General features: G+C 34.1%; 1 protein-coding gene across 1 annotated transcript in view; it reads right to left on the reverse strand.

The window, feature by feature from the left end:
- The window catches only part of MSH3 (mutS homolog 3), a 124,844-nt gene that overhangs the window by 17,854 nt on the left and 91,051 nt on the right, over positions 1–15,939 (reverse strand). Inside the window, exon 20 of the mRNA XM_016123442.2 lies at positions 5,942–6,099. Coding sequence (XP_015978928.2) covers positions 5,942–6,099 — 158 coding nt within the window. The remainder of the gene's footprint in view (positions 1–5,941; positions 6,100–15,939) is intronic.

Here is a 15,939-nt window from a genome sequence, read left to right on the forward strand (position 1 = left end):
TTTCCACCAAAAAGATGAAGTGAGATATCTCCTATTGATTAAGACACAGCTACAGAAGCTCAATAAACTACAGGCATTTATAAGGCAATATTTCTGGTGCCGATAAAATTCACAACAGCCTACTTATTTAGTAAAATATCACTTATCATATGGTTTTAGTGCTGGTATTTACTAGCAAATAGAAGACATGCACTGATTCAACATGTTTTTTCTGTCCAAGAAGGATATGTGTTTTTTTAAGAGTACAAATACTTCACAATACTTGCTAAATCAGTATTTGTTGAATTAAACTAAACTGGGCAAACAAACCAGTTATCCACACAGTCAAAAGCAAACATTTAAAATAATTTAAGCATCTGAATGCCCATTACTTTCCAATTTTCTCTCAAAATAAACACATTGGTGCCATTCCATTCTGAGTACACAGCATTCCTGAAGCTGGGTGCCGTAAGAGAGAGTTTATGTGGGTAGCATGGCATGAAAATTATTAACCAGGGACCACTTAATTTCTACCAACCTTTCTACCAACATTTAATTGACATAAATAGAAATAAATTATGCTGAGAGAAGCCAATTGTTTTGCTTTTTTTAAACAGACAATAATTCATTGCTTTTCTAAAACTTAATTACTGAGTTTAAAAAGTTGAATGAGGTTTAAGTTTGCATTTACCAGAATAATAAACAGATCTTTTTTCAATGATGTACTCATAGGTGATAATGATCCTTAGAAACATGTGCCTAAAAATAGTTCACTGATGAGTATATATATATATATATATCATAATATACTGACATAAACATACCAATTAAAGCCAAATGTGAATATCTGCCAAAATTCTGCTTTTTCAAAAGAAAACTCTTATTCTGGAAAAGGTTCATATGAGGTTACAACATTCAGAAAGAAGATTCCTAAAGCCTCCTGTTTACAGCTTTTCATGCATTTATACTTCTTATAGCACAATGTACAGCACACAGTAGGCACTCAATGAATAATTACGGATACATGAATTTAAACTTCATGTTGTAAATGTCCAATTAATAATATAAAAATAACCAATTTAAAGATAAAATTTGGAACCAAATTTTATACATATATCTGCTAGATTTTAACATTTTTTTTCCCATCAGCACAAAAAGGATTTGAAGTGTTCTAGAATAACAATATATTTATAATGGAAGAAATACAATGAATATGAAACTAAGATTATAAGCTACACAATAGATTCTCGAATTTGAGACAGCAAATTTAGCATAAGCTTTATTTTTGGGTCTCACCCTAGAGATTCCAATTTAATAGGTCTGTGATAAGCCTTAGGAAGTAGCATTTTTAACAAGCATATCTCTGATTCTGTTCTGAGAATCATGCTAGAGACTTACTCTCATATAAGAAGAGAAGGGGAAAACTAACCCATATTTGCTTCTACACCTAAACCTTGAATTTAGCTCTTGCCTTCTTGGTAGTCAAGACAAAAAGGAATTAAAGAGGAAGCAACCACTGGTGATAGCAGGAGGCCTGGCAGTAAGTTTCAAACCTGTTTGTAAACAGACACAGCATGCACATGGAGAGGAAAAAAATCCTTAGCATTAACAAAAAGTGGTTTATCAGATGGCACTTAATGTAAAAGACATCAAATAAAAGAAACGAAAAAATCCTTAAGAGAAATCTTGGAGAATATATGAAAACACCATCAAATGGGTATTTCTTACTCTAATTTAATTGTAAATCATAAGGACAAGCTTTTATACTGCTGGTGGGATTCCCAACTGGTCCAGCCTCTTTGAAGAATAAGAAAGATGCACATTCCTTATACTTTACAGTCTCACGCCTAGAGAAAGCCTAAATTCAGAACATTCATTTATGTGCACTAGGAGATGTGTGTTAAGACAAGTATCAGGGCTGTTCTTACTTGCAACAAATTTGAATCTGTTAAGCATCCATCAAGGAAAAATGGATAAACTACGGGATATGCATACAATGGAATATCATAATTAGAGGACAGTCAGTGGACTAGAATTATATGTATCCATATAGATTAATTTCATAAACATAACATTGAGGAGGGAAAAGCCACTTGCAGAAGAATACATAGTGAGATATAGTACATGTAAAGTTTAAAAGCATATCAAATAATTCTATGTATTGTTTCAAAAAACACACCTATGTAGTAAAAATATAGAGAAATTCATGCGGTGAAAACTAGAGTCAAGAAGGGCACTTACTCTGGATGGGGGAAGCGGGACAGAATTAGGGAGGATTGAGGGTTCCACTGTACTGGCAATGCTTTACTTCTTCAGTAGAGTAGTAGGTACATGGGAGGTTGTTATATGTCTGAATTATTTCACAACAAACAAGTGGAAAACACGAGGGCATAATATTAAACCACATCCCAGTAAAGCTCCTAGGGATATAACAGAATGTGGTCCATGTAGCTTCTTTCCAATGGTAACAGGATGAGAGGATGAGGGCAGGGGGAATGGACAGGGAACAGGGCCTTAATACTAGAGTAGTACGTCCCAGATGAAGCTCTGAGGTTAAAGACCAAGCACTTTCCACACAGCAGATACACTGCAGCCATTAAAAAGTCCAAGAATAATATGTATGAACTAATAGAGAATTATGTCACCTACATATTAGAAAATAAAATCAAGCTACATGATAGTAATGCTTAGTACAGATAGATTTATGCATACTTGTACATTTGTGGAACATTCTACAAAGAAACATTAGAAGTTGTTGACCTGGGGAAAAAATAAAAGCTTCACTTTATATCCTATTGTACTGTTAAATAGTTTTCACAATAAGCATCTATTACTTTTATAATGAAAAAAAACTGAGCTCTCCAGCAAGGGCTCAAGGAAATGTTTCTCACTTCAAAACCACCCAGACACTAGTAAAATTCAACTTCCAGATCCTACTCCAGGCCAACTCTGATGACGGGTATCAATATTTTTTAAAAGCATCATTAAAAAAATATTCAATATCCACTAAAGGTTAAAAATCACTCTTAGATGTGCAAATGGCAATGTTTTTGTTATGAAAATTAAAGACATCAACCTTGTATAATGGTCCAGAGAGAAAGCCTTCAGTTTCTAAGGAAAGAACTAGGTTATTTATAGGCTGGGTTAAAACTTTTTGGAAAAGGAAGGTGTGATTTGACGAAGTACCTGGGAATGTTTAAAGCTTAGAACCCCAAATTCCATGCTGCTATGTAGGGAAGAGAAATTTGCCCCGGAAAAAAGTGTTTCCAGATGGTGACCATATAAGCATTTCACTAGACTCCTATAAAACATCGCATTTTGACTGATACTGCCCTTAATTAATTAATCTTTTTTTTTTTTGGGGGGGTGTACTTTTGTTACATGTTCATTTCTGATTTTTAAAAAAAGAAAAGAAAAATCACCATAATCCCATATTGCTCATGATATTTTAGAATATAGCCTTCTATGTAGATAGTTTTCTTTCTATATATTTACATACATAATTTCTCACACAAAAGTAAAATCATACAGAATGCCAGGCTTTCTAACCAACTCTTTTTCATGTATTGTTAACAAGAATATCATTTCACATGCTACTACCTGTAAATGGGCCCACCAGGACTGGGTAAGTGTGAAACATAGCCCCAAATAACTTAAAAACAGAGTTGCTTGAAGGAGTTAATTAAAAATGAGCGCTACTATACTGAAACAATAAAACTGGCACTGGCAAGGTTTAAAGCTTAGTTGTTTACACAGTGACTGGTAATTGGCTTGGCTGCTTAAGGCTGCTCTTGGTTCATGAGATAAAGACATGTCATCATGCCATCACAAGGAGAAAGCAGCTCATGTTCTATGATACCACATTCTGTATTAGCCACTTCCTAAGTAACAAGAGGAATGGCACTGCCAATGCTAAAGTCTCCTAATACCACTGTGGTTTCTACTACGACATGGAAATGTAATGGTCATCTTATAGCCTCAACTGCTATGCCACAAGTTATAGGTTAAGGTTACTTCTGAAATCAGATCCTCCTCTCAATGTTACCAAAAGCACCACCATTCTCTTCTCTTGGTCACCTAGGCTTTATACCTTAATCTTCATCTCTAGACCTTCATCCATATTTCTTCATCCATTGTAGTCGCCAAGGCCTGTCAATTTTAACCCTACGTCTTTCCTATGTCCCCTGTCTACTTCCACTCCAATCAATTAAGATGCTCAGGTTCTCCCCAGAACAACTGCATTACATCATCCCTTCTGAGTCTCTCACAGTACTGCCAGATTAACCTTCCTGAAATCTAAACTGTACCTTCCTACTCATAAGTCTTCAAGGACTCCCCACTGTCTATGGGATTTGTTTCTACTTGTCTGAAATTGACTTAAGGGTCAATTCATTCAATAGTCCTGTCCTTGAGTGTCTTATGTATGTACAAAGCAAAGCTCTAGGTGAAGAGAGGGGAAGAAATGTACAAAATATGTAAAAAATTATCTCCTGGGAAGGGACAACAAAACAGCAGAGGTAACATATACACAAATAACTATAAAACCAATAGTGGTAAGAGCTTTGAAAGAGGAAAAACACGTATATGACAGAAGTACAGAGATGAAAGAAACTAATTCTAGCTACGGAACTCAAGGAAGACTTCGTGAAAGAGGAGGCATCTGAGTGAGGCCTTGCACAACAGGTGACAATTTAACAGTAACACACGCACACACGCGCGCGCACACGCACACACACACACACACACACACACACACACAGCAGAAGCACTTCAGTAAGGAAGAGGCCAACAAAACTGCAGAGCCATTGAAACAGCAAAACCAGTCGCCCACCTCAAGCCTACTTGTTAAATGAGAAAAGTTAACCTTTATTCTTTTCTATTACTTATATCTAAAAAGTTCCTAAATGATATTCTCCTAACAAGATTCCCTTCCAGACAAATCACTTTACATTACCCAAGATGTTTTTTCTTTCTTTTCTACTTTTCTTTTCATCTTTTTTCTCTTTATTAAATTTCTGTCACTCTTCCTAATAATATAACCAAAATAAAATAGCTAAAGGGAGAGTCTTTAAATTTCATTTATTGTGTTAATTTACAAATATGTGGAGATCGAAAATAACATTTGGTGATATGACATCGAACAAAATTTAAGTTGTTCTGTTTTGTTCAATCTGAGATTAAAAACCAAGCTTTAAAGTATTTTAATATATACTCAAGTACATCAATATTAGCATGTGATAAATTCTTATGTGTTTCAAGAGTCAAATATTAGATAAATATGAAGCTCTATACACATAGCTTCACTATACACTATGGATTATATTCACTTTTTTCTAAAAAGGTACACATAAGCATAAATAATACTTTAAAAACTGATAACTTTAAATTGATAAATTGAATAGATTAAGTTATGAATTCTAGTTAGTGGAATTAGGATACTTCACCTATATTCCTAATAAAGCATGAAATTTGGGTTTATATATTGGGGTAAGACCTAGTCAGATGCATGCAAAGTTCTTAGAGTAAAAAAGAATATAAGTTAAATTATCTTGGGCTTGTGCCTTAAGCAGCCTGTTCTCAGTTCCCCACTTATAAAAGAGGAGGGTGTACTAGGTTCCAAGTTGTGCTCTATAGAGCCTGGCACTCAAGCCTCTAAGCCATCCACCTCTGATTCAGGCAGAGCAGACCTGCCTTTAACTGTTTAAATACTGATCTTCTACGTACAATTTTCTTTAAAGTAAGAACTCAGTAACTAAAAATAACTGGAAAACTACTAGACAAAATGACCTCCTATGTCTCTTTTAGTGTTTATATTCATGATGAAATGATGTCTTTAAGCTCCTAAGTTATAAATATTTTAAGAGCATATTCATCTAAATATGTACATAAAAAGAAAATTCGTGTGGCAATGTAGGCTTGACTTATTTCAGAAATACATTCAAATAGAAGTAATGTTTTTTACCTCGTGAAAATGCCATTCACAATTCCAATTGTTGCTTCCTCTGCAGGGACATAGGAGCCAATCTGAGCCATGATAGTAATCAGTGCAACTTGTTTTATGTAGGAGCTCTTTCCGCCCATGTTTGGTCCAGTAATTATCATCACTCGCTCTGAGTCCCCCTAGAAAATTAAAAAGCAATTCCACTTATTGTACCAGAGGGGATCTTGTGTAATATTTACAACTGATTCTACACATGGAAATACATTAGGCAAAACTTTGCTCTGTGGTATTTAAATATTCATTGATTAAGTATCACAGAGGGAAAGGGGACCTCTTTGTCTTCGACCTGAACTGCGCTACCACAGAAAAGTGAATTCTTAGCAGCACACACCATTGTTTCTAGGCACAAAAAAAAATAATAACAAGAAGCAACCTCAACTGGATAACTACTATGGCTTTCTCATTAAATATTCATTAATCTGCCTCTGTGTGTGTGTGTGTGTGTGTGTGTGTGTGTTATAGTGCTTAGATTTACAATCTATTAATTTCCATTTGTCTATCTTAAAAGTACAGGTATTTATGTTTAATTGCCTAAGGCCCTAAATTGGAACAGTACCACATGAATTTTTTCAGTTATAGATGGATGACTACTAAAGAGATTTATAATACTAAATTCCAGATATTGCTTTTGTTGGCATTTAATTATTTACAGGCATTTCACCAGAACATGTAAAAGAGGCGAAAGAGCTGAAATACTTCCAATGATTTAATCTCTAGAACTTGACTGTATTAACCAGTTATAGTACTTGCCATGAACACACTGGTCCTCAGGTCCTAAAGGCAACTGTCCAACTGCAGCCCACTGCAAAGGAGTTAGCCCAAGGCATCATGTGCTGTGCTATGTGAACTCACTGCCTTTGGCAATACCTGCCTGGTCAAAAGTAACCAACACATAACTGACTAACAGCCTAAGAGGTGGCCAAATAAAAGCTGTTCTTAAACCAAGCTAATCAAATAATCTCATGGGAGTTTAAACTCAGAACCATGGAAAGGTTCAACCAGTTGGTAAGTGGAGCACAGCTGAAAAGAAACACAGAAGGCCACAAGGCATTGAGACCATGAATACCAAGTTATGAGGAAACAAAAGGTATGAAGAAAAGTTATGTAGAGCTGGGAGTAAAGAGGGTAGTTAGTAATGATGGGGAAGAAAAAAACCAAGAAGAGCCAGAAGGAGTTGAGAAATTGCAGGCAAATAATGGGGTATCAAAGAAAGACATATAATCTCACTAGTGAGAGAATAAAAAAAAAAAAACCTGTTCCATCTCTAAATCTATCTCATATTCTAATTTATCTTATAGTTCCAGTTTCCCTAAAGCCAAGCTATGCTAGAGATCTTGGTCTTGTGTGATTTCTTTCTCTTGTGGTTGGTTACATGAAGCTTTATGATGAGCTAATAAATCTATATTACTTGAAGAAATTTGAGTGAATCTCTATTTCTTGGAACAGATAGAGCACAGCACAGTAAGAGCAAAAAAAAAAAAAAAAAAAAAAGAAAAGAAACTTGGCATCAGCAGAATGATGAAACTAATGATTAAAAAAAAAGAATTCTCCTACAGAGATTAAAAAATAAGCCTATTATAAATAACCAAATATTTGGCATAACCAAATATCTTGAAATTTTAAATAAAATGAGCAGATATTTTAAAGTGGCAAAAATAACACAGGAAATTTAAAAATCTGAATAATCTTAAATCTATAAAGAAAGTAAATCTGTAATTAAAAGCCATTCCACAAGAAAAACTGCAAACCCAGATAACTTCCCCACTGAATGCTTACAAACATATAAGAAATAGCACTAATCTTACAAAAACTCTTCTAGAGAATAGAAGAGAGAATGCTTCCCAAACCATTCTAACAGGCCAATATAATCTTAATACCAAAACCTGAAAAGAATATTACAATTTCATCCACAAGTAAGTATGTGAAACTTCTTAGTGAAATATCAATTTGCCAATCCAAGGATATACATAAACCATTTAGAGTTTTTAAGGAATAGAGAGCTAGTTTAATATGCAAAAGCCAATGAATGAAATTCACCACATTAACAGAATAAAGAAGAGAAATTATATGATGATCTCCATTGATATAGAGAAAACATTTGATAAAATTCCATTTCCATTCATTTTTTAAAAATGCAGAAAATAGAAATAAAAGGTATAAGGCCTGGAAAGAAAATAATGAAACTGTCATTATTCATGTATGTTATGATTCTATTCCCAGATCTAAATAAATCTATAAAAATTATTAGTATCAATAAATGAATTTAGCAAAATCTTTTGGTACAAGTTCACTATTCAAAACTCAATTTTATTTCTACATTTTAGCTATAAGTAATTGAAAACTTAAAAATGTTAATGATATAATTTACCACATCAAAAGAAATCAAATACCAAGGAATAAATCTAACAAAATGAGCACGACCTCTTGATACGAAAAACTACACAACGTTATTGAAAAAAATTTAAGAGATAACTCTTTACATTCAATAAATTATCAAAAGGTTTTAAAGTCTGTTTGTGCAGCATGTTGGCAAGGATGTGGAGAGCAATTTGTAAATGTCTAGGAAAGTTAATCATTCTATATATTGGTTTGTATGAACCAGCAATTCCTTTTTTAGGAATCTATTCTAGAAAAACATGAAAGTACTCAAAAAAGATATTTATAAAAGTGTTCACTCTAGTACTGTTTGTATTCACAACAAACAAAAACTAGAAATTACCTATAATTTAAAAAATGATTAGATCTACTTTGTCCGATAATTAAAACAATTATTTACAACACAGAATACTATAAGATAGGTTCAGTGTGGCATATTTATGTACCTTAAAAAAAAAACAACACGAAACATTATACATTGTTTAGATACATATATATCATATAAAATAATAAAAACCATTCATAAGGATAATAAATAATTTCAGGATAATGATTACCAATGAGGGTAGGACGGAAAAAAGGAAAGGGAATAAGCAGTTCATTACATGTGACCTCAAATATATCTGTAATATTTTATTAACTTAAAAAAAAAATTTAAAGTAAATATTCCAAAATGTCAATCTCTATAATATTTGAGTGAAGTATAAATGGATATGTTATCCTGTTTTCCATTTTTGTGAAATATTACGTAGTTTAAAATTACATAAATGAATTATCTTAAGATTTAATTATTTTATGGAAAACCATCAAGAACAATCAAATAACTCTTTACAACCACATTTATATAATGTAGAAAAAATTCACATAACTTCCAAATGACATTTAACTGTTTGGACTTACAGCATATTACAGAAAAATAAAGTGCCAGAGAAAAGCACAAGATAGAAAGTTAAAGAATACAACATAAGGGCAAACAACCCGTTGAAGAGTTTACAAATGCCATGCTGAGGCCGCCGGAATGTATGACATTGTTCATAGAGCTGTCTCAAATGGAATTACCAACTCAATGAGCACATAAAGGTAGCTGATGGAAATGCAGGAACAGAAATTTTTTACATCAGTAATTTAGGAAAGCTATGAGAAAAAAAAAAGTATACCTTTTATCTTACAAACACCTTATTCCTTCCAATGCCTTAAATAAAGACAGGAGTGTTTTTACTTATTGATTCGGTATTATTCTTTTGTCCAATGAGAACCAATAATTTGACAGGGAATTTTTACAAACTTTAACCTAATGAAATAATTTGATAAATAAGATTTGTAGTGATAAAGCAGAATATAATAGCACTGAAGTTAGAAGACGGGTTCAGTTTCCGGTTTGCCATCAACTAGGTGTGCCTCCTTTCCTCATCTACAAGGTCAGGTAACAGAGACCCTTGCCTTTCATGAATTTTGGGAAGTTTAAAATAAGTAATAAAATACTATCACAGTTTGTAAATCATTGTTTCTTGAAACTAGAAGAGACCAAATGCATGAAGAAAAAGTTCTAACGCACTACAGACTAACTGAAAAAAAAAAAAGAATTAAAGGAAATGAAAATAAATTTGGCTTAGGGTTAATTTCAAGAGTCTGATAAGTAAAGTTATGTGTACGGCACTTACACAAATAGAAACGTTACTCTCTTTGAATTTAAGTTGCATATAAGATGGTGAAAAGTGAGTAAGCAAATCTGACACTTCTCAATATTTTATAACGGAATTACATTTTTCTTTCATGCTGTTTTACACAGAAACTGCTGGCTTTTAGAATAGCATGATCAAGTATATGTTCCTCAAGTACTTCACCTCTCCTGCAGTCAATACAGGATAATTAAGTTTTTACTTTATTTGAACTTCAGAATTTCTGAGCCAATTGATACACAAAAATCAATTTTTTGTATAATAGGAAAAAATAATACATAAAAACTTAGGCTTATTTAGCTAGGAAACAGATCTCTCTCTCCCTGACACTATACACCAGTTAAGTGACAAATGATCTGCAGAACAAAATGATCCTTAGAGATCTTCTTTAACCAGATAGAAAGTATCTACCAAAGGTTTATGGCAAACAACAGACTTAATACTGAAATGTAACAAGCATTTTCTTTAGACTAATCAAGACAGGATGTCTACCATTATTGCTTTTATTCAACCCTATCCTGGAAGCCCCAGGAAGCATAACATGACATTAATAGAAATAAAAGAGATAAAGACTAGAGAGGACAAAACTCATTATTCACAGGCACACTATGATCTAGAAAGAAAACCCAAAGGAATCTCTAGATTCATTATTATAATTAATGAGAGTCTAGTAAAGTGGCTAGATTTAAGATCAAAATGCAAAATCAACTGTATTTTTCTATAAAAGCAACGAATAATTAGGAAATGTAATTGTAAAAAAGGATATGACCAGCATGGCAAAAAAAGAGTACTTGGTAATAAATATAATAAAAATGTAAAAGACTTTTATGAAGAAAATTTTATTGAGAGGACATAAAGAGAACCAAAGTAAGTGTATGCTGCATTCATGGAGAAACAAACTCCACCATACACCCGTATCAAAAAGATGTCAATTTTCCCCAAAACTAATCTATAGAGTCAATAAACACTTCCATTTTTTCCCCACAAAGAACTGGATAAGTTGACTCTAAAGTGAAATGGAGAAGCAAATGCTAAAGAAAACTCAAGACATTCTATTAGAAAACCAGATGGGGAGAATTTTTCCCACCATATATAAAGAATCATTATAATGATCAAGTAAATAAGACTGTATGATTTTGGATTAAGAACAATAACAAAATAAAACACTGACCAGTGAAAAATAATGAAGTCCGAAAAAGTTCCAGGAAATATGGAAACTTAATATGTGGCAGAAGTAATTCTCAGATTGATGGGGAAAGTATGGATTATTTGAAAACTGGTGAAGGACAACTGATTATCAATACAGAAAGATATGAGACTGGAATCCTACCGCACATCATATATAAAAATAAATTTTAGGTTGATTCATTAAAGATCTAAATCTAAAAAGTAAAACTTTAAAATATTTATGAGAAATTATAGGTTACCTTTATGATCTTGGGGCAGAGAAGTATTTTTTTAAAGCACAAAAAACATTCATCCATTTAATTTCATGAAAATTCACAAAATCAAAAGGCGTCATATTGAAGGTGAAAAATAAACCAAATCTACTCTAAGTAGTCTCTTTCAACACTAAATTCTTTAGCATTTAAATTTAACACTAGATTCTTTAGCATTTAAAAGTTCTATCACCCAAGAAAATTATTTAAAACTGAAATAAGAGAGGAGAGCCCACACTTTTAACCAACATGATCTTGCTGTCTGTCTTGCCTGAAAAATCAGACTTGGTCTAATTAAACAATGATTTTAAGACAAGTTATTTACTCATTGAACGACAAGCCACTTAATGACTGAAAAAAGAAAAGCCCCAATTATTGATAGTTGCCTCTGAATTATGAAATTATAGATGATTTTTGTTTTCTCTATATTTTTCTAGTGTTCCAAATTTTCTGCCATGAGTATTTTGACCTACCAATTCTACTCCTAGGAATCAATTCTGTGAAGGACTAATGCAGAATTATTTATAATAGCAAAAAGTGTGTACAAAAGAGAAATTTTAAAGAAAATTATGGTACAGCCACACTGCTGAATATCATGAAGCCATTAAAAATTAACTTAGGAAAGACTTTTTAATAATAAAGCAAATGTTCATTATAATATTGTGAGAAAAAATCAGGAAGTAAAAAATATTTATAAATTTTAAAAAATCATGGCTATATTAAAAGAAAATGCAAAGGAAAGACAAATGAAATCCTCCAAAATATTAGCAGTGGTTTTTCTGGGGATTCAGGAGCAATTTTCTCTCCTTCCTTCTCCCTTTCTTTATATCCCAAATCTCAATCCATAATTATCTATAAGTGGGTTCTGCAGCAATGAGAGGTACTAATATCCATTTACTGAATGCTTGAGTATTATTAGTTTTGTTTTTAAAAAAGAAGAAGGTTTGATGTAATTTTTACTGTGGTGTTAATTTCTATGAGAATCTTGACAAACAAAAAAATGACAGTGGAAAAAAAATAAAGAATTAGTGCAAAAGTTCAGAAAAGGTGATTTCTAGTCCAGAGTTAGGGCAAGTCAATACAATTCTCTAGGTCTCAGTTTCTTCCCTTCTAAAATGAGAGAGTTGAATTAAATGATTCTCTCACTCTCAAATTCTATTATTCTCTGAAAAACAATGTCCAAATTCAGGCATATTACATGGATATGGAGCCCTAGGTGGATTCAAAGGGGAAACTAAATTTGGAGCTTTGCTCCCAATTTGCTCAGAAGAGAAGCTAGGGAATTCACTTGCATTTGGTATTTAAGAAAAGTGATGCATGATGACCCTGGTCAGACTTGTGGTCACAACTATGTAAGTAAATTCTCCAAGCCTATGCCAGATTTGAAGATTTCAGACAAGAACTAACTTTGAGCTTTTAAGGAGTAAAATGCTTTCAACTCACTAAACTCAACTATTTGTAGGTGATAAAATGGTTGCTTTCCTAAGATGCCCTAATATTTAGACCTCCAATGACAGATAAAGTACATACTGCGCACTCTAGTAAATACTAACAGATAAAAAAGTACAAGACTGTGAAGAACCAGGAGATATTTTGAGATGCATAAACAACCCTGTCTCCATCTCTACCACTACCACTCTGGTGGACTATTGCAATGAATCCTGATTGGTCTTCCTGCTTCTCTGTCCACAGTGCATTCTCCACACTGCAGCCAGAATGACTGTCTTAAAATGTAAAACGGAACTTATCATACAGCTCCCTAGTGCACGTGTAACAAAGCCCCAACTCCTCACTATGGTCTAAAGGCCACACCTGCTTCTCTAGCCTAATCTCCTACTCTCTCCAAGTTCACTCGGTTTTAGCCAGACTCACTTTATGCTTCTTGCACCTGCCTGTAGATGCCATGCTCATTCCTGATGTAAGGCCTTTCCTCAGGTGTTCCTTCTATCTGGGATACTCTTCCTTGAGACTGGATCCTTTCTGCCAATCAAGTCTAAGCTCAAATATCAACTCTCAGGAGAGACCTTTCCTGACCACCCAATCTATTACAGTCCCTCTGCATGTGATTCCCTATTATGTCAGCCCATTCCTTTATAGGTTTTAATCTCTCTCTGAAATGTCCTTAATTTTCTTGTTTACTTGTTTTTTACCAATCTTACTGGTAGAATGTAAGTTCCTGTGAAAGCAGGGATTGTGTCTTGTTCATCCCCACTGACTAGAACAAAGCCTCGCATAAAAAAAGGCACATAATAAATATTGGTTGAATAAATGAATTTAACATGTGAAAGGCACTGCAACAGGGATATTCGCCATCCTTATATTTCAAAAAATCATTTGCATTCTCTATAGAAACTCGTCAGTTCCCAAGATGATGTAAGAAAATGATCAAGAAATTTCAAAAAAAAAGAAAAAAGAAAAAAAAATCACATACATAATGTGCTCATCTATCTTTTAGCAAGGATCATATGTATTTGAGAAACCACACATAAAAAGGTTCCAGATACGAAAACACATTAAATTTATCTGGAAGACGAGTCAGGATGAGTAAGCATTCTAACAGAATAGCCAGAAGCTGAAAGTTGACAAAAACCACCTCTTTACCCACTCTGGAGTCTACTGAAGTTACTGAGAATGAATCAAACTGGACTAGCCTAGGCAGTGCCCAAACCTATCCTAGCCACCGAGCATGAAGCCACACATAAAACAAGTCCTCAAGAAACCACAGATAAGAGAATGGATGAATGACAGTAAAGAAAAGCAGAAGTATTGTAATCAGAGGACTATTCCAGATGACACTTACTGCCTTAATGAATCTATGGAGAGGCTACAAGTTCATTCTTTTGAGCTTTTACCTTCGTATTGGCAGTGTCTATCTGGATAGCATCGGTCAGTAAGATCTTAGTATTGTGTACCAAGAGTCAAAATATTACATCTAAACTAGCAAGTTTTGAGGTAATCAACTTCTATATTTAATGCCATCTTCTGTGGGAGAAAAAGAGAAGTGGAGATGCAAAAAGAAAATGTAAATTTTAAGGTATTATAAGAAAATCACAGATAACAAGTGCCAGGCATCATGCTAATGATTTTATATGCATCATCTCATTTGGTTCTCACAAGAGTCTCATAGGGTGATACTAGCATCACTGTATTCCCATGCCACAGGTGAGGAAACAGAGGCTTGAAGAAGCTAGGTACCTTGCCCAGTAATGCAGAGCCAAAAGTAGAAGAACTAGGATATTAAGTGGAGATCATCTCCTGACAGATTCTCAAAGAAGATCCCTGCTCAAAGACATCGAATCACAGTCACTGCTGAATAAGAGAAGAGCTGCCGTGGCTCAGGGCCGGCATCCCTAGGTCCACCACCGAGCACACCAGAATGATGGTCAGCAGGATATCCCTGAAGTCAGGAGATGTGCAGCGGAGAAAAAAAAAAAAATGTCATGTTAATTTCCAATACTTGAGTATCACTAATTTTCTGCAAAAAAAGAGGCTTTCTCCCTTGACAGGTACAGATACTGACATCTATCTTTTAAAAAGAAACATGGTAGAACTATTTTTACGGTAGTTGCAGACTACTGAAAAAGTTTGGCAGTTTCAAAGTGTTGTATTCCCTGAAAATGTCAATCAATGGTAGGTTACAGTAAGAGACACTCTAGTGAAAGCCTCCTCCAGACAAACTCTCAGTCAAACCCTTACAATTTTTAACCTAAGGTGAACTACAAACACTAAGGGGGAGAGTGAGGCTGGAGAGGAGTACAGGCTACCTACTGAGATGCTGAGGTAAGCGTCCACCTCCTTCTGACACCCAAATGCTCTCTGGTTTACATTCCACTGAGAGCTTGGCCCAATGCCCTCATTTGATAGATGAAGAAACCAAGGCCCAGCGAGTATGGTGGCCTACCCAAGATGACAGTAAAGTAACAGCAGACCAGAATTTAAATGTACTTCTCCTATGACTGTTAGGCGCTTTCCTACTACACCTGTGTACCCAAATGGGGTATATGATAAGAACTTAAACAACAGAACAAAAAAGTGCTAGAACAGAAAAAGGTTTTTTCTGACCAGAGTAATGGTGAAGGCTCTACAGGGGTGGCAGTATCTTTTGGGTATTGAAAGATAAGTAGGAGTTCAATCAATAGAGATAGATAAAGGACAAGGAGAGAGAAGAGTAACATTCTGGGCAGAGAGAGCAGCACAGTTAAGAACACTTTAAAAAGTAATCAGTTATACAAAATATCCTCCCTTGTGTAACTGTTTCAGAAGCCAGAAGAAAGGAGTCCCAGGAGAAAGAAGTGATGGAATTCAATGTTCGAATGCCACTAATATTTCCTCTAATTTTTAACAATATGATCCAATGATCGTGCTATGTGAAAAACACCATTATAGCAAAATCTATGAGGAAAATCCAGGCATGGAATTAAATTAGGCTTAAAACTCAGACGTATTTTATGGTACGCATTATTGT

The sequence above is a fragment of the Rousettus aegyptiacus genome, unplaced genomic scaffold, assembly GCF_014176215.1.
Source record: "Rousettus aegyptiacus isolate mRouAeg1 unplaced genomic scaffold, mRouAeg1.p scaffold_m13_p_8, whole genome shotgun sequence".
Lineage (NCBI taxonomy): Eukaryota > Metazoa > Chordata > Mammalia > Chiroptera > Pteropodidae > Rousettus > Rousettus aegyptiacus.